Source organism: Camelina sativa, chromosome 2 (genome assembly GCF_000633955.1).
Source record: "Camelina sativa cultivar DH55 chromosome 2, Cs, whole genome shotgun sequence".
Classification (NCBI taxonomy): domain Eukaryota; kingdom Viridiplantae; phylum Streptophyta; class Magnoliopsida; order Brassicales; family Brassicaceae; genus Camelina; species Camelina sativa.
Window position 1 is genome coordinate 2,808,732 of NC_025686.1, and position 18,813 is coordinate 2,827,544.

Below are 18,813 nucleotides of genomic sequence, written 5' to 3' on the forward strand. Positions count from 1 at the left end.
AAGTTAGTGCAATCCCAAGAATCAATGCTTTATGTCGTTATATCAAGCTACTGTAAAGTAAACTTTGGTTGGTCATGTAGACAGCAACGTTGAATTCCTCAGCAAATTTGATTAGCCTGCAAAGCATCTGAGCTAGTTTTTGCTGCAACATAGAAACTGGACTAACATAGATACAAAAATGAATATACCAATGGCAGTATGAGATAGAGTACCTCAATAGTTAAATGCAGAAAGAATGTAAAATCTCATCTCATGCATTTGAGAGGTGAACAAGACACCATAAAAGTTAATTCATATTGAGACAGCAGGAAAGAAACAACAAACCAACCTGCGTAGTGACACAAAGGGTTTCTCACCTGCGTAATTGACATGAAAAATCTAGAGCTGGGATCAGTTGCTTCTCACATGAATTCTCCAAAAGCCTCTGTGATGACTGAAGTTTCTATTCCACCTAACAAGCATTGTGAAACAATTAAAACATAACTCTTAAGTAGTGTGATCAAGATGGCAACCAGTTAAAGAAAAGTTTAGTATACCTCCTAAGAGATAAAATGGAAGCATGCTAATATTCAAAAGTAGAAAGGTTAGAATCGACGACCCGGTACCTTAAAAATATCGCATATCAAAACAAATGAAGTTACAAACAAACAAAACAAAAAAAATATCGAAAAACAATAATGATGAGACTGATATATATCATACCAAGTAAATAATGCTGTGTGACCAAACAACCATTACAGAGAAGATCAAAATACTCAATTACACGAAGCATTACAACATAGTACCCTGAAAAACTAAGATGGTTAGCTACTCCAAGGCACCAATATAGCAAACGAGTAAATTCAAATTCATCTCTAACGCTTCATATAGCATAGTTGAACAATAAATCATCGTCTTTTTCTCACATTAACAACAGGAATACATCATAATCGTAGCATATAACCTCAAAATGTAAGTTTCATTCGCTATTCTAAACCACAATTCGCAGACTCAATCGATAAAAGCAGACAAAATCAGAAGTACATCTCTGCATACAAGTTAATTAAACGCAAGAAATCACAAAGTAGGAACGCGAGTATCAACCACCAACATAAGCGGTTTCCAGAAGCATAGGTTCGGTTGGTTCCAGAGATTAATACCCGATGAAGCGTTTGGAGACAAGAGGTTGGCTTCCGTACTGAAGCGTAAGCAGAGTGGAATATAACAAACCGTCGGTTGCGAGTACTCTTCCAATTTCCCGACCCAGACGGCGGATGAGGCAAATCGCTGCGGTTCTCTTCGATTTTGCCATCACCGGCTGTCGTCCAAGAGAGAAGAGAAAGTAGCGAGAAAGACGTTTGCGGGTTAGAGAAACAGACACGCGGAAAAAAAAAATTAACTTTTTTCGTCCTAAAAACGTTAACCAATCAGAATGCGCCACAATAGGGTTTCTTACCATCTCTAAAAACTCTCTGTTGAGAGACGACGATTCTACACTTTTCTTTTCTTTTTGATTTATTTTTTTACACTTTTTTTTGTAAGAGACTCTATTAAAAAGACTCCATTGGAGATGCCCTAACGATACACAAAGCATTGTTCTTGTGCTGCTAGTGTTTCTCAGTTGTATTTGCTGCAATTAGGGTATGTGTGTATTGTGCTGCTACAGGTTCTGTTCTCTTCTTGTTCTGCATTTCTCTGTTTCTAAGTGTATGATTAGATGAGTATTAGAAAAACGAGCTTTAAACGTTTGAGAGAATTCGAGAGACATCAAACTAGTACACTGTTCTCATGTCTTCTTTTACACAATATAACACATACAAAACTTCTAAAGAGAGTAAACTAAATCTACTCTCTGATTTTTTACCAACAACTAGACAAACACTATCACTAGTCTTAATTAGTAATTAATAGTACTAGACTATATAGCTTAGTCTTACATGCCACTTGAACAACTAAGTACTAACCTAACATCTCCATTAGCTAAAGTAGACTGATTCCATCTAGTTTAGACTGTTAAGTTCTTCTGATTTCCTTACTTGGTTTGAATACAAAACCGGCATTACTCAAACAGTATATGTATATTTCTCTTTCTGTCCTGTTTAAGCTAATAACATCATTGAGAAATTTCATAATTGTCAAAACAAAAGGTCATCATCAATAACAGCAAGTCTGAGCTCATATCTTTGAATATATTTGCAGAAAGCTGTGAAATGGAAAGCAAACTTTGACACAAAGCAAGAGAACTTGAAGAAATACTGAGAACTATACACAGAGTTAAACCTCGGATAGGATAAAATCCACATAACCTTTTCTGGTTGCTGAATGTATCATACACAAAATGTTTAAAGAATATTTTTTTTTCTGAACCTAAAGAAGTGTGAGTTAAGAGGCACGAGTAACATACCTATTGCATGGTAACACGTCGTGGAACCATCCAAACTACATCGGTTGGACCAGTAAAACCGTTCGAATCGAATGACTCCTCTTCGTTCATCACTTTCTGCGCTCTCGCAAAGTAGTATCCTTGTTGAGGCAGATTTAAGTCACCCCTGCTTTGACTTTCAGCCAACACGTTTCTCAGTATCTTCACCTGATCCGTCAAGTTCACATCCACCTCGATTTTATTCTTCGCACTTTTACACTCATCAGAAGATGGCAACACGACTACTTTAATCTTCTTCTTCGGGACGACGACGTTCAAATACGCTGCGGGAGATTGCTTCGTTTGTGGCAGTTGAACCCTTACAGTCGAATCTTGAGAACTGTTGATGATATGCGTTGTTGAATATGGCTGTGGAGATTGCTTGGTTTGATGAAGCACTTGATTCTTGTTGCTTCTCTCTTGAATCTTACTGATATGTTGGATAACATATCTGGGAACCAACACAATTGTATCCGCGTCTTTAACACCGTTCCACTCGTATGACTGATCTTCGTTCAATACTTGCTTTTTGTGCGTAAAGAAATACCCATCTTGATGCAGTTTTTGTATATCACCTCTCTGAACAATCTCCTCTCTCAGTTTTTTCACGGCATCCGTAGGGTTCACATTCGCCACAATTCCAGGTTTACACTCACCAGGATAGAGCGACACAAATACTACCATCCTCTTCTTCACAGGCGAATTTTGAATCTTAGTTATCTCTTTGACTGAGTTTGATTGTAGAAATTGCTTCGTTGGAGGCACTTGACCAACAACACTGTTGTTGTTGTTGTTGTTGTTGCTGTTCTTGCTCACATACGAATCTTGAATGTTAACGGTCTCGTTGACTGAGTCTGACAGTTCAGATTGCTTAGTTTGATGAAGCATTTGATTCGTGTTGATCTCTTGAGATGTCTCAGACCGATAACTGTAAATCTTTTTGATCTCTTCGGATGTCAAAGGCCAACCTTGCCTCTCAAAGTACTCTTCAACTGGAATCCACGGTGCTGTTGGAGATGGCTCGGTTTGCGGCATTTGATTGTCGTCGCCGTTGTGATTAGGGTTCTTGTCAGAAGACACGTCGAGTTGGAGAAGAGAATCTTGGACGATCTTGCATTGTTTGACGGTAAGATCCTCTCGAAGAATAACAACGCCGTCGACGATAAGGGTTTGTTTCCAAACTGGGAAACCTTGAGACTTCTCGATCTTCTGTTTGACCTTTAACAATGTATCCTTGTTGCCTACTTTAATCTTGAACGATGATGAGCCAGTTAGAACCTCGACGAGAAACTTCATAACTGTGTCAATGGTGTTTCAAGATCAATGGATACTGGTGAAGATTGAAGAAGGGAGTTAAGAGAGAGAGAGAGCGAGCAAGAGATAAAGTGATTGTTTTGTAAAGAAAGTTTCTATCATATTTTGGTTTTAATATCATCTTCATTCACGTATCAAATGGACCTAATTTTGGCTTGGCCCATAGTAGCCTTCTTGGTTACGTGTTTCATAAGTCAATGAAGCCTCGCCGAAGAATCTAAAGCGTCCATAGCCGTTCTTACTAAATTTATCTAACGGTACTAAATGTAGCATAATGTACTTCTGTAACTTTAAGTAATACTCTAGCTAGTAGATGCAGAGGATTTCGAGTTTTAATAAAACTCTGTTCCAGTGGAGACGAGCTTAATGAGTGGTGACACTGACACATGTCATCATATGATAGGAGCTATTAGTCTTATTGTAAGTCGTAAACCGACTCTGCAACTTAAAACAGAGATCATAGTGGCTTGTTCTTATTCTTAGTCTTTTTTTTTTTGTGTTGTAACAAGATTGGTTTGTAACCGTGAGGAAGTGAGAAATCTTCATATAAACACTTGTATCTTTTGATTCATAACGAAATTTTTTTGAAGGCAAGAGTTACCCCACCAGATATAATGGTAAGTCGGTAACTATTCCATGAAATGGTTAAATCGGTGGTGCAATTTCGTTTACAGTATTAATTGTTGTTGAATCAATTGAAGATTGTAGGTCAGATCCCGCAACATTTATTCACAAATATATATTTTTTTAATTCTCAAGTCATCTACACCATTTCATTTGAATTTCTTAGTGAAGAGATGAAAAGTAAAATTAAAATTTACAGTATAGAAGCATATGTCCATATTCTCTCTCTTATTAAGAGTATATCAACAAGGAGATGCATACATCACAAAATATTCTAAAACAGATTCAACTTTGCCATTTTAATTTTGCCAAACCAAACAGAATCTGCCTATTAAGTATAACAAATAAAATTATTAGTTTTTTTTTATGATGTATCCATGTATTCCTCTTCCTCTTTCTTACGCCGTTTGCAACCTGATTGCTCCGTTTGCGGCATTTGATCGTTGTTGTGATTAGGATTATTGTCATAAGAAAGGTCGAGCTGGAGACAAGAATCGTGAGCGATCTGGCACTGTTCGACATTAAGATCCTCTCGAAGAATAACTATACCGTCGACGATAAGGGTTTGTTTCGAAACAGGAATACTCTGAGACTCCTCTATCTTCTGTTTGACCTCTAACAATGTATCTTTGTAGTCTACTTCAATCTCGAACGATGAGCCATTCTTAATCTCCACGAGAAACTTCATATTTGTATTGATAAAAGCTGATCGATGAGAAAACAATTAAAAATAAAAAATAAATAAGTGATTGCTTTGTAAAGAAAACGTGATGGAGTTTGGATGTGATGGGGAGAGTGAGAGATGTGAAGGGAGGAGAAGAGAAATGAAGTGGAAGTAGGATGGAGTTTGTGTCAATAGAAGATTTAGGTTAAATGATACTTGAAGAGTGGTCAGCGTTTGGTCAAAATACTTTTGACCAGTTGTTGATTAGTACTAGTAATATTTTAATTAATCTAAAAATAATATTTGACTAGGTGCAATGGATACAGAGTGGTCTATATGGTAAGTAAATATTGACCACTGTGTCAAATAATTTTTTCATAAATGTTTGTTTGATCAGTTGTTGTCAAACATTTGAGTTCGTCAACAATTAGAGAATCTCTTACCATTTTAAAACAGTTATATATGTGGTCCGTAACTGATCAATTAATTAGACCATTTTGCGTCGAATATTTTGTGGTCATAACTCATAAGTTTTTTTGACTAATTTACAACTAAATTTTGAATTGGTTAAAAAAAATTCAGTGTAAGTTTTGACTATTTCGTTGAGAAAAGAATTAGTCACATATTTTCTTATGGTACAGCTGCATGAAATATTGAGCTATAAAATTCTAAAAACTTTAGCTTAATTCATCTTCTTAACTAACCTACATATAAATAATACTCCATATCAATTCTAAAAACTTTAGCAACTCATCTTCTTTATATTTCTTTGATTTTTTTTCCCCTCTTGATGTAAATGAAATGTAACTTGTTGATGAAGTTTTCTATTAGGGTTGTTTTGTTTTCCTATTTTAAGGTTGTTCTGCCTCGTTTTATCGATTAAAATTTATCTTAATAGTGAGATTCATTAGATCAGAAGTTTCTTGTTCAATCTGAGGGATCGAGATTCAACTTTGGAACAAAACACTGTTGTATTTTGGTAAACACAACCATCGTGATTGAGATTCTGCTTCGGCTCTATACTGTTGCTTGAGTTAGTAGTTTTGTAAACTCTTTTCAATATTTCGTAGATTGTGATTCTAAACTTCTAATAACCTTCTCAAGTCACACTGATTGATTTGTTTGATATGATCTGTTCCTTCCCTGAAATGCAGGATTTGTTTTATATACAATCCGATCGAAAAAATTTATTTTCGGAGAATGCAGAGAAACTTAAAGCTAATTAAGAGGTAATTCAATAACAACAAGTTTCAGCTCAAAGTTATAAATCGGTAATTACATGTCTTCTGCAGAAAGCTGTGAAATCCAAAGCAAACTTTGAACAAAGCAAAAAACTTCAAGAAAGACTAAAAGCTATCATATGAGACTACTGAGAGCTAAACCTTCAATACAGTAACGTTTTTTTTTTCCTATGTATGGACATGCAATGTTGCTAGAGACTGGCCTCACCTTCACAGGCGAATATTGAATGATAATCTTCAGTTTAACTGAGTATGACGGTGGAGATTGCTCGGTTTGAAGTTCTTGATGAACCGTCACAGTCGAATCTTGATGACCGTTGATGATGATCTGTTTCGCTGCGTCTGACGGTGGAGATTGATCGTTGTTGCTCACCGGCGAATCTTGAACGTATATTTCATCGGTTTTCACAGGGAAGAAAAGTCGAATATTCAAGACAGCTTCGGTTGTCAAAGGCAAATCCTCACCGTAGATGAGATCACCGATTGGGTTTGACAGTATTGGAGATTGCTCCGATTGAAGAACTGGATCGTTGGGGTTATAAGGGTAAGGAGAGACGAAGAGTTTAACTCGAGAGTTGTGGAGAATCTTGCATTTTCCGATATAAAGATGGTCTTGAAGAACGTTGCCTTGGAAGACAAGGGTTTGTATCAGAACTGGGATACGTTGATACTTCTCAATCTTCTTTTTGATCTCCGACACTGTGTCCCAGTAACCCAATTCAATGCAGAACTTTTTACCACACTGAGTTTCGAAGAACACATCCATAGTTGAATCAATGGTGTTCAATATGACAATATCAATGAGAGAGTCTGAGAGATACTAAATGAACAAGAGAGTGAAGATAGGAGGGAGAAAGAGAAATATCTATTACTTTTAAGTCTGTGAAAAGCCTCATCAAAGAATCTTAACCGTCGAAACTTCCTTTTACTAAAATGATCCGACGGTTGTAAGTAAGCATTACTTTGTTACAATTCAACTCCAAATAAGATGGTTGAAAACGCAGCGTTTTAAAGAAATTACATTTAGATCCGACCCATTAGCCCGAAAAGTTGACCCGGCTCTGTTCGACCGTCTTTATTCATCCTTCGGTTCCCATGCGATATCTAATGAAAGCATATTCTTCTTTTGCCGTCGATTAGGTTTGTTTTTTCTCTTGTTGTGAATTAAATGTAACTTATTATTCAAGTTTCCAATTTTGTTGTGTTGTTCTGCCTCGTTAGATGTATCTTGTTATTGAAGTTTCCTTGTTTTATCTTAGGCCTGGACAAAAAAACCGGACCCGAAAACCCGAACCGGAACCGACCCGAAAATATAGACCCGAATCTGAACCCGAAACCGGTAGAATACCGTATTGGGTCCTAATCTCCTAAACCCGAAGAACTGGAACCGAAGCCGGAACCGAACCGAAAACCGAATGGGTACAGACATACCCGAAATAAAATCATATATAGAGAATATTAGTTATATATATATATATATATATTTTATAACATAGTTATTCAAAGTTACAATTTAAAATTCAAAAATATTATTTTTTCCTAGAGCAAAATAATGAAAATACTCAAAATAACCAAAATTATATTGAAATGTTTAGCTATAATTTTTTTTAAATTAACCAATCTTTTTTAAAAAATAATTTTAAAAATTTTATTTTAATATTTAACATTAAAATTTCCGGGTAATCAGGTAAAATTCAGGTTTTTGGGTTAAATTTTGGGTAATCGGGTACAAAATACCCGAACCCGAATGATATCTGATTTTTTCGGGTATTTGTAAGTTCTAAAATTTTAGATCCGAACCAACCCAAACTCGGTAAGACCCGAACCGAACCCGAACCGATATTTTCTGTTTACTCTAATGGGTCCTAAACTCTTCTACCCGAAAAACCCGAACCCGATCGGTTCCTACCCGAACCCGACCCGAATACCCGAATGCCCAGGGCTATTTTATCTGATGTGAGTGTATCAATTTGGAAATGAAAGAAAAAAAAAAAAAGAGAAGAGAAATCATGAACACACCATATATAATCTTAGGGTTCTGCTTCGACTAGGTTTTTTTTCTCTCAAGTCATGTGCTCATGTCCTTTGAAGTTTTAGTAAAGTGGTGAAAATTATGATTTGTTAGTATTATTATCGATGATGTTGCAGAAAGATAACTTTTTATATTAATCAGTGATTTTTATTTATTAAAGAAAAACCAAAACCTTAGATACAATATAAAATAATTCATAACTATCTAAACTAATTAACTTTTAAATAAATATATTGACGATAATAATGAAAGATTTCCAAAGATCTACTGTGCATCAACCTCTCATCTTCGGAGAGGCTTCCAAGGCGAATATTGAGCTTGATTGATTTGAAGCACTTGATCATTGTTATCGTTGCTCTCAATCTTCACTCTTGTCAAGACTCTCTTGTTGCCTCTTACCATCACATGCGAATCTTGAATCTTACTGATCCCTTGGGTTGTCTTTGTCTGATAACTATAAATCTTTTTGATCTCATCGGTTGTCAAAGGCCAACCTTGCCCCTCAAAGTACTCTTCAACTGGAATCCACGGTTCTGGAGGTTGCTCGATTTGGGGTATTTGATCGTCACCGTTGTCATTAGGGTTCTCGTCAGAAGACACGTCGAGTTGGAGAAGAGAATCGTGGACGATCTGGCATTGTTGGACGTTGAGATCCTCTCGAAGAATAACAACGCCGTCGACGATAAGGGTTTGTTTTGAAACTGGGATACGTTGAGACTTCTCGATCTTCTGTTTTACCTCTAACAATGTATCCTTGTAATCCACTTCAATCTCGAACGATGAGCCACTGAGAATCTCGACGAGAAATTTCATAATGGTTTTTGTAAAGAAAATTTAGATTGAATTTGGCCTTAAAAAGGAGGCATAGCTTCTAAAAAAATAATATATATATATATATATATATTTTAAATATACTACTTTACAAAATAAAGTAAAAAAAACCTTCAAAAATAAGAACAATATATACAGTATATTATACTTTATAGAAATTTTGAGATGAGAAAAGTAAATTTGTTCATATTTGTAAATTTAACTATAAGAACATGTTTAGTAGGACTCTCACACCCTCCAAAAATTTAAGAAAATGCTAAATAATATTGTCATTGCACATGCTCTAATGATTAATAATCCTATTTAATAGAGATCGATTGCCAACGGAAATATTTTTTATTAGTTATAAATATTCGTCTTAGAAACAATTATTTTGGCAATATCAGCAAGTCATACCTTCCTTCCACACTAGACATGACTAAAATCAAACCATAACTTATTTGAACCGTAATCGGACCGTTTTCAAATCATAATTAAAGGCTTGATTGGTTAACCTAATCGCAATAATCCAATTTGATTAAAGTTGTGTCCAAACAGATTTAAAGACAGTAAAGTGGATTTTACTTGGACCCGAAAACTATCCATTCGGATCTTGATTAAAAGATTTGGATCTTTAGTATAAACAAAACAAAATTAAATATAAAAACAATAACTATCTATATTTATGAAAATCATTTTAAATTTGTTACCATAAAAAGTGGGCATTTAAATTCGAAACTGAAGTAAACATATTTAATTTGGTTTATTTGAGATATTTTTAAAAACACTAATTTTTATTTAATAAAATCTGATAAAAATAAGGGAAAATTGGAAAAAATGACATTTTTTCAAAAAATGTCAATCTATACTTTTTTTTTTAGGTTTGGTGAAATAGGTTTTATATTAATAAAAACTCAATTTTACCTTCACTTTTAAAACCACCTAATATAAACGAAAATACAATAAAATCATTTTAAATTATTCACAAAAAATTAAAAATTAAAAGGAAATAAAAATTGCGATACAGAAACCTCTACACGTACCCGAGTTTTTTACACTGAAAAGGAATGAAAACCTTTTTCACTCCCAATTATTTTTTTTACCAAATCGTATAGAAACAAAAAAAAACAGCGACGGCTGGGGTGTTTTTCGGCTTGTTCTCCCGATTAATCGACGGCGGTGAGTTTCTTTTTATCATTCTTTTCTCATCTGGGCGAATCTTCTTTCTTGATTTGTCCTCCTTCTGATTTGTTTTTCTTTTATTCTTGTGACTTATGTTTTTATTTGCTCCCATGATTTTGTTTGCTCCCATCGCTCAATCGTTTGATTTTCTTCACATCGTTTGAAATTCGGCTTCATAGTACAATGTAAATCACTCTAGAATTCTCAATTTCTATAGATTTAGGAGTTGCATGTTGATTTTCTTAATCGGTTTTGAATTTGTTTTACTAAATTGAGCTATGAGAGATGAGAACATTGAAATTGTTGCAATGCTTGTCTTGTTTTTCAATTTTGTTAGATTTAAAAGTTGATTTGATTGATTATGAACTGTTCTTGGTTTCATGTTTGGTTTGATAGTTATTCGATAGAAATATGTTTTATGTTTCATGTTTGGCTTGTCTCTTATCTTTCGTCATCTTTGATTAAGTAGTAACCTCCCTCTGATCTCTCTCTTTGGGGGTTGTCTAATCTGACACGTTCCTCTGTCTTGCTTTTTTCCTCTCTTCTTGTTTCTGGGAAGCCTCTCTACAAAGGGATAACACATCAAAAAAAAAAAAAATTATTGCTTTTGGATTTTCTTGATTCTCTCTGATTCGTCCCCTTTTGTACAGGGTTGTATTTTTGGGGGTTTGTGGTTGTGGGGGAGCTTCTCTGAGTTGAATAGAGTTGTTAGTTTGTAAATCACTCTGTTTCTTGGTTGGGGTTGATCTTGTTTTCAAGTAGTGGATGAGTTTGATAGTTATTCGATAGAAATATGTTTTATGTTTCATGTTTGGCTTGTCTCTTATCTTTCGTCATCTTTGATTAAGTAGTAACCTCCCTTTGATCTCTCTCTTTGGGGGTTGTCTAATCTGACACGTTCCGCTGTCTTGCTTGTCTTGGTTCATCTTGATCTAATTGTTTCATAGTTTTTCAATTTTGTTAGATTTAAAAGTTGGTTTGATCGCTTATGAACTGTTCTTGGTTTCATTTTTGGGTTGATAGTTATTTGATTGTAATAGGTTTGATAGCTTGAGTTGGTGGTCGCTACGTTTTGTATTAAGTTGTCAATTTTGTTAGATTTAAAAGTTGGTTTGATCGCTTATGAACTGTTCTTGGTTTCATGTTTGGTTTAGTAGTTATTTGATAGTAATATGTTTTATGTTTCGCATGTTAGGTGTATATGAGCAATATTAGCTTGTTGAACATGGATGGCAAAGACGGATCAAGCAAAGTGATATCAGGCACTTTTATAAATTTTGTTATTTGTTTTTTTTTTCTCTGTTGAGAGCTTTTTCTGTTATTTATAACAACTCTTATTGTTGTGTTTGATTTTTTTTTTTGTTAATCTTTTGTTCAGGCGTTGAGTATCCTAATCGCATTTTCAAATACGGTGATGAACCACAAGTGAAGTAGATAAACAATAGCTGCAGAATGTCTATCTTGACAAGAATCAAAGATGCTTTGCCAACAGAGTATGAGAAAGTGAAGAGTGATCCAGTGTTTGCAAATTTGTTTGCCATCTACGAGAATGGGTTAGGGTACTCTGCGCGTTTGATACACAGCATTATGTCTCGACAGTTGATCACAGATAAGAAACATGAGCTTTGGTTTGTGTTTGGAAGGAAGCCAATGAGATTTTCGATGCAAGAATATTATGCAGTCACTGGACTCAAATGCAAGGATGATTTCAAGTTAGATTTGAAATCTTGGAATGAAGACAGTTGGAAGAAGGACAAAGGTTTTTGGGCTAGATTATTGAAGAGAGATGGGGAGATTACCATTAAGAGGCTGATGGATGTGCACCTAGTAGAAGCTCCCAAGTGGGAACCTGAAGACAAGCTAAGATTTGTATATGTGTGCGTCATAGCTGGTTTGGTAATGGCTAAGGACGAGAAGAAAAAGATCCCTCTCTCATACATCAAGTTGGTGATGGATCTTGATAAGTTGAGAGCTTATCCTTGGGGTTTACATTCTTTTGACTACCTTGTGACCTCGATCATGGACACAAGAAAGGAGTTGAAGAAGACCAACAATTATATTCTTAATGGCTTCTCCTTTGCACTTCAAGTATGGGTTATGGAAGCAATTCCAGTGATTGGAGAATTGTTGGAAAAAAAGATCAACAAGGAATTCACAAACGGTGCTAAATGTTCTAACTGGAAGGGAGCTGCAAAAGTGTCTTATCAAGACATTATCATCATAGAGCAATCGTTTGGACCAAAGGTTAGTAATTTATTCTCTATTCTTCTTTAATTGTCATGGTCTGAATATGGTTCTGTTTTTTTACTATTGCTTAACCAAAAGTTTTGTTACTTTTTTTTTGGTAGGATATCGTTCATCCATACATCTCAAGGTCAGTAAATTGTGACATAATCGATGATATAGAGTTTTTAGGCGTGATGAGATCGATGATGTGGGAGTCCAAAACATAAACGATTTGGTGCGATCTGGTTACGATTTTAGAGACCATGAGTGGGGTCATGTAGAAACTAATGATGGTGAAGAAGAGAAGATAGAGGAGGTTGTAAATGAAGATGATCATGTTGAAAAGAAAAGTGATGGAGACAATCAATTGTCTGGGTTGGAGAGTAGCGAGAGGAAGCAAGATGTAAATGTGGGAGTATCAAGCATGAAGAAGAGAAAGACGAAGCAGATTGATCATGGTGCAGAGAGTCGAAAAATGCAACTCCTATGTCAGCGAGCCGCAACGTCGTTCACTCATGGTTTTGATGAAGAAATAAAGTCATTCATTAAAGGTATGTTTGAAGCTTCTTTCAAGCCTTTTAAGGAAGAAATAAGCCAGCGATTGAAGAAGGTGGAGGAGGATGTATCAGAAGTGAAGGAGATACTATCGACTATAGCATCAACTTCGACACAAGCCACACCACATCCTTTAAACCAAAAGATGTGGTAAGTCAATAAATAATTTATATGCTTTGGTGTTGTATATGTAATGATTTCGTCAAACTTTTTGACTTTTATTTTTGAAACAGGGGAAATCACCATCCGTTCAACCAAAGAGTTTGGTACGTAAAAAGTAACTTGGTAAAACTTGTCTTCGATTTAATGTTTTGGAAATCGGCTATGTATTTTTGTTTTTTTTTAAAACATTCGGCTTTGTAATTTATTTGAAATTATTCGGCTAATTGTAAACTTAAGTATTGTAATTGTCTTTGTGAATTTATGTATTGTATTGTAATCATTAAACTTTGTTTGGATTTATTTGTTTGCAAACATTAAACTTTGTTTGATCTTTTCATTGACAGGAAGACAACTTTGTTTTCGATGATTTGTTCACCAAATCGGGTGTCATAGACCTTAATATCGAGAGTCAAGATTTATTGAGCACTCAAGATTTCTTAGAGAAAACATTAGGACATCTTTTGCAAAAACCTCGTGTACCCGATGTTGATCCTACAGACGCGGGAAAGTATGAGGAAGATGCTGATATGGTTTTTGTATCCGATGTTAGATGGAATGCTTTGGAAGCATGGCAAAGGAATCTTGGGTACGTCTTCTAATTTTTATTCTAAGCATCGATTTTATAATTGTCCAGATTTTTAAATTTTTTAGCTTACTAATTACTATTTGTTTCACAGTTACGAGCAACTTAAGTTGGGTCCATCGGTAATTAATCATGAATTGCTCGATCGTGTCATTTCTCACAACAAGTGGCTGCACAATCAAGTAAGTATAAACTTGATTTTTTCACTACTTAATTTGTTCATTATTTTACCATGGTTAAATTTAAATTTCACTTTTATTTGTTTTCAAGGAAATGGATGCGATGATGTATTTATTCCAGGAGAAAACATCCTTAGGTCGAATGAAGTCAGACCGTGTGGGTTTCATGAATTGCATGTTCAGTGAGAGAATCAAAGTGGAATACACCAAGTACTTGAAAACAAAGCGGCAGCACAAATGGGATAGTAGACTTCTCGAGTATGCTAATGGTGAGTTTCCTTCTCACGGAAAGACAGGAAAACAATGGGGTACATATGTTGACAGGATATACGCTCCGATTTGCGTCAACGGCAACAACTGGATTTCTGTTTGTGTTAACTTCGTCTTAAGAACTGTTGAAGTCTTCGACTGTGCTGGACACAAGAATAGAAGGTATGTTGAGTGTTTCGCAACGTGCATCCCAAGGATTTTGAAAGAAATTAATGCAAAGGTGAATGGAAAAGCATCTCTTTTGACACCATATGAAATCATAGACTTGAAGGTGCTCTCCGATTTGAATAAGTCGAATAGCGATTGCGGGGTCTATGCATTGAAATACATCGAGTGTCATATGCAATCTCTAAGTTTGGATTTGATGAGCGATGAGAACATCAAATATGCGCGCTTGAAGATTGCTGTCGATCTGTGGGAAGCTGCAAAGGATCCAATATTACTTGAGCGTATGAAGAACTATGTCCCTCCAAAGTCTGAGTCTCACCATATCGAAATTGACTGATTTGTTTCATCTTTTTAGTATGTTTTTAGTTTGACACATTCTATGACTTTGGTTTTTTTTTTTGTTTTATCTTAATATATGATATGATTTTTTTTTTTAGCTTAATATATGATATGATTTTTGTTTTAGCTTAATATATGATATAATTTTTGTTTTAGCTTAATATATGATATGATTTTTGTTTCATCTTTTTAGGATGTCGATGGTTTCTTCACCAATTCTATCAAACCAATAAACATACTTTTAAGTCTGGTTTAATACCAAACTAGACTTTCTTTAATTTCGTTTAAAACCAAAATCTGACTTTCTTTAATTTCGTTTAAAACCAAACCGAGTTTCTTTAATTTGGTTTAAGAGCTAATCATAAAATATAAACTTAACCCGATTCTTTACAAAGAAACACATAAATCCCAAATTTTAAGAAACCTAATATCGACCTAGTACCCTATCGATTGCGAGAAGAAGATGAGCAATGTATCAAGCAATTCGACTGGATCAAATAGTTCCCGTGCAAGAGTAAGAGTGGTTGGTGTTCCAAGGAGATGTTGGTGCGGGAAGAAATTATAGCACTTATATCAAAGTCTGATCCCAATCCTTACCGGAGATACTATCGTTGTGGATTTGCTGCATCAAACAAGGTAAATTGATTTGTTTACACGTTTTATATATTTTTAATTTTTGATTATAACAGTTGGGATTCTTGTAGCTTAGGAACAATGATCACACCTTTAAATGGGTTGATGAGGCTTTAGTCAATGAGATAGAGACACTAACTGCAAAGAATATTGAGTTTGAGAAGCACCATAAAGATTTCAAAACTGAGAGATTGGAGTTTGAGAAAATAGTTTATGAGAAGATGGAAAAGGAGATATTTGAGAAGATAGAGGATGTTTTGGCTGAAGCAAAAGCCACCAATAAGAAGATGATGGTGATCTTAGTGATATTGTGCATGCTCATGATTGGATGCAGCAAATTACTAGGTTGAGCGTATGAACATGATCATGTTTTTTTTTTTTTTTTTTTGAAATTTGTTTGCTTTTTTCCCTTTTGACCTTCACCTTCAAATTATGGTTTGTTAACCTATCACAATGATCATAATTTTTTGGCCGAATTTGTTTGTGTATGATAAAGTTTAAACAAAAAGTAGAAATGAATAAATCAACCATAAACTGAGAATAATGAAATGTATAAGTCAGTCTTGAAAACTCAAGAATAGAGTTTAAACAAAAACTAGAAACGAAATATTTGACCAGGGTGTCTTCTTGAAAAATAAACTGGGAATGGTTTAAAATCATAACAAAGAATAAAACAAGCCACCTTACCTATATTGGGACATCACATGTTGATCGGTTGTGTCATTCTTTACCACAATGGCTACACTTGTGTCTCTTTGACGATTGTGATTGTTGAGACGCTCTTATCTTGTCTTCCACCATTTCATGTCTTCGTTTCCTTTGTCTACCAGGGTGTCTTCTTGATTCAGGTGGTAAAACTTTTGCAGCCTCAACGTGGTCGGGGACGCCCCATTCGTTCTCTGGAATACCTATTGGATTAACAGTCTCCTCATAGTACTCTCTCCAACTGGTAGTGCTATACATATCATCAGCATATGGATATAGATCATTGCCTATATCAACAGCTCCTTTGATGGCGTGTCTGCAAGGGAGTTTGCCCATTTGGAACTTCCCATATGTACATGTCCTTCTCTCCAAGTCAACCACAAAGTCTACCCCATGCGCTTTGACCTGTATTATGTTTCTTCCAATCGGATAACTTTTAAAGTATTTACCTTTCACTATTCTTCTTGACATCTTTTTCTCCACCTTAACAGTTAAAGGATCTTTCTGCTTGGCACTTAATTCTCTTCGCTCAAAAAACCAGCGTGTTAACATCTCTCTGATGCTGTCTAGTAAAGGGATTACTGGATACTCTCTAGGTGATCTCAAAGCTGAATTGATCGACTCTGCAGCATTGTTTGTGTTCTGGTCATATCTGTATCCAGGGAAATGGCATCGAGCCCATTTTTTAACCTCAACATCCTCTAGGTACTCTCCAATCGCAGGACTGATGTTGCAAATGTCTCCAAAAAGTTTTTGAAACTCACCAACTCTATAAGCTTTAGACGCTCTTGAAACCAAATCAGCCACACCCCTTCCCTTGTGATATGTAATAACATTACCAATCAAGTGGTTGATGCAAATACCATGAGTAGACAATGGATAGATTTTATCAAGTGATTTGCTAATTGACACATGCCTATCTGAAATGAAAGATAAATCTTTCTCATCTCCAATAACAACCTTTAGTTACTCAAAAAACCACGCCCATGAAGAATCATTCTCAGAATCAGCAATTCCAAATGCTATTGGATACAAATTAGAGTTCCCATCTACTGCTGTAGCAACTAGTAGAACTCCTTTGTATTTGTTCTTCAAAAATGTTCCATCAACCACAATAACTTTCCTCATTCCCTTGTAAAATCCTCTTATTGACTGACCAAAAGACATAAACAGATATTTGAATCTACTGTCGCAATCAACTTCATAATTTGTATAGGTACCCGGATTCGCTTCTTGTATCATGTACAAGTATTTTGGTATTTTACCATAACTCTTCTCAGGGATTCCTCTAACTTCATTCACTGCATACTCGCGAGACTCCCATGCCTGAGAGTAAGTTAAATTACAACCATACTCTGTACGAATAATATTAATGATATCATTCGGTTTAGGCCCTTCCAATACACCCTCATAATTCTGAATAATGAGATGTCCAATTGTTTTAGCTGAAGGTGTCCTATAAAATTTCTTCTTCTTCGAAGGAGCACAAGTATGGTCCCCCACAAACTTGTTGATCTTGAAATAGGTAGACCCATTTAAACACTCAGCACGAAGACTCCATTTGCAAACATCCTCTATGCAGCGTATACACCAGAATACTGTATCAGATTTCGTAACCCTGTAGTCACAGTTGTACCTCATAGCATACAACTCCATTGCTGCTTGTAACACTTCTTTTCTTTTGAAATATTGACCCTTCCTTACGCTCACACCTTTCAACGACGTTCCAACACCATAACCGGCGTTTTTGTCGGATGTTTTCTTCCCTAAAACATCCCTCCGTTTGGCATCATCAGTACCTACAAATAANATAAAGGTTTTCATTCGGTCTACCATCGCCATCTTCAACACTTGAAACCCCTGGTTCTTTATTCAAATACAATATGACTTTGCTCCCAACATCCTCAACACCACCTTTGAATGTCACACACAAATTTACTGTTTTCTTTTTTTTATAGTATGAAAGAAAATTTGTGACCTGACTATTATTCATCATAACAACAAGAGGACAATCAGCAGTGAGATCTGTGGGTAAAAAACTTAGCTCCATATCAACCATACTAGGCTCTACTCCATAGGCTTCTAAAACCATAATCTTCAATTCTTCATGTGTTGTACTCGATTCCAAAGTTAGTAATCTTCCACGATTGTCTTCATCAATAATAAATCTCCACTCATGATTGTCAAACAATCTCCACTCTCCACTCTTAACATAGATGTGCATTGCCATGGCTCAAAAATGGTGAAAAGAAATGGGAGAAAACGGTTTAACACTCCACTAAACGAAAACGATTAGGGTTGTTGTTAGGGTTGTTTTAAAAATTTCTAAAATCATTAGAAAACTATTTCTAAATTTTGTAGAACACAATCTTAACAAATTATTACGATTTTACCTAATTATTAGATAAATATTCAGTTTCCTATTCCAAATATTCACTTTCTATATTTAGCAATCACTAAAAGTTTCAGAGTATACAATCTGCTTTTCCGTAGTAGATGTCAACTAATTTTCTCAGAGATAGAGTAAAAAGAATAAAACATATTCTAAAGATTTCAGAAGATAGAGTAAACCGTAGAAATATTATACTAAAACGTTTAGAACATAGAGTAAACCGTAGAATACAAATTCTGAATTTTGTAGAATTCAGTATTTCCGGCCCCTAAACTATTTAAAACAGAAACTATTCCTGAATTTAGTATAACATGTACAAAATGTTAGAACACA

The 18,813-nt window shown here is 35.2% G+C and overlaps 5 protein-coding genes across 5 annotated transcripts; 1 reads left to right on the top strand and 4 right to left on the bottom strand.

The window, feature by feature from the left end:
* Positions 2,384 to 9,089, bottom strand: LOC104747675. Its single transcript, XM_010469354.1, has 3 exons — positions 8,771 to 9,089; positions 2,826 to 3,369; positions 2,384 to 2,738 (listed from the first exon to the last, which is right to left on the bottom strand). Exons 1-3 carry the CDS (start codon positions 9,087 to 9,089, stop codon positions 2,384 to 2,386), a joined length of 1,218 nt encoding a protein of 405 aa, XP_010467656.1.
* Positions 4,569 to 5,159, bottom strand: LOC104715878. Its single transcript, XM_010433249.1, has one exon. The coding sequence runs from the start codon at positions 5,025 to 5,027 to the stop codon at positions 4,704 to 4,706; it is 324 nt and encodes a 107-aa protein (XP_010431551.1). The 5' UTR covers positions 5,028 to 5,159; the 3' UTR covers positions 4,569 to 4,703.
* On the bottom strand, positions 6,360 to 7,010 carry LOC104746625. Its single transcript, XM_010468148.1, has one exon. The coding sequence runs from the start codon at positions 7,008 to 7,010 to the stop codon at positions 6,360 to 6,362; it is 651 nt and encodes a 216-aa protein (XP_010466450.1).
* On the top strand, positions 15,291 to 15,733 carry LOC104747682 (uncharacterized protein At4g04775-like). The gene is made up of 2 exons (XM_010469362.1): positions 15,291 to 15,386; positions 15,455 to 15,733. Exons 1-2 carry the CDS (start codon positions 15,291 to 15,293, stop codon positions 15,731 to 15,733), a joined length of 375 nt encoding a protein of 124 aa, XP_010467664.1.
* Positions 16,104 to 18,318, bottom strand: LOC104747692. The gene is made up of 3 exons (XM_010469371.1): positions 18,129 to 18,318; positions 17,068 to 17,887; positions 16,104 to 17,004 (listed from the first exon to the last, which is right to left on the bottom strand). Exons 1-3 carry the CDS (start codon positions 18,316 to 18,318, stop codon positions 16,104 to 16,106), a joined length of 1,911 nt encoding a protein of 636 aa, XP_010467673.1.

What these genes read in the sequence shown, in the direction of transcription:
- LOC104747692 (XM_010469371.1), bottom strand. Translation starts at nt 18,318, where the DNA reads ATGGCAATGCACATCTATGTTAAGAGTGGAGAGTGGAGATTGTTTGAC. An exon ending in AATGATTCTTCATGGGCGTG is followed by an intron (nt 17,005 to 17,067) that starts GTTTTTTGAGTA and finishes CATTTCAGATAG; the next exon opens with GCATGTGTCAATTAGCAAAT.
- LOC104747682 (XM_010469362.1), top strand. Translation starts at nt 15,291, where the DNA reads ATGTTGGTGCGGGAAGAAATTATAGCACTTATATCAAAGTCTGATCCC. An exon ending in GATTTGCTGCATCAAACAAG is followed by an intron (nt 15,387 to 15,454) that starts GTAAATTGATTT and finishes GGATTCTTGTAG; the next exon opens with CTTAGGAACAATGATCACAC.
- LOC104746625 (XM_010468148.1), bottom strand. Translation starts at nt 7,010, where the DNA reads ATGGATGTGTTCTTCGAAACTCAGTGTGGTAAAAAGTTCTGCATTGAA.
- LOC104715878 (XM_010433249.1), bottom strand. Translation starts at nt 5,027, where the DNA reads ATGAAGTTTCTCGTGGAGATTAAGAATGGCTCATCGTTCGAGATTGAA.
- LOC104747675 (XM_010469354.1), bottom strand. Translation starts at nt 9,089, where the DNA reads ATGAAATTTCTCGTCGAGATTCTCAGTGGCTCATCGTTCGAGATTGAA. An exon ending in AGAGTACTTTGAGGGGCAAG is followed by an intron (nt 3,370 to 8,770) that starts GTTGGCCTTTGA and finishes TTGAGAGGCAAG; the next exon opens with GTTGGCCTTTGACATCCGAA. An exon ending in ATCCAACATATCAGTAAGAT is followed by an intron (nt 2,739 to 2,825) that starts TCAAGAGAGAAG and finishes CATCAACAGTTC; the next exon opens with TCAAGATTCGACTGTAAGGG.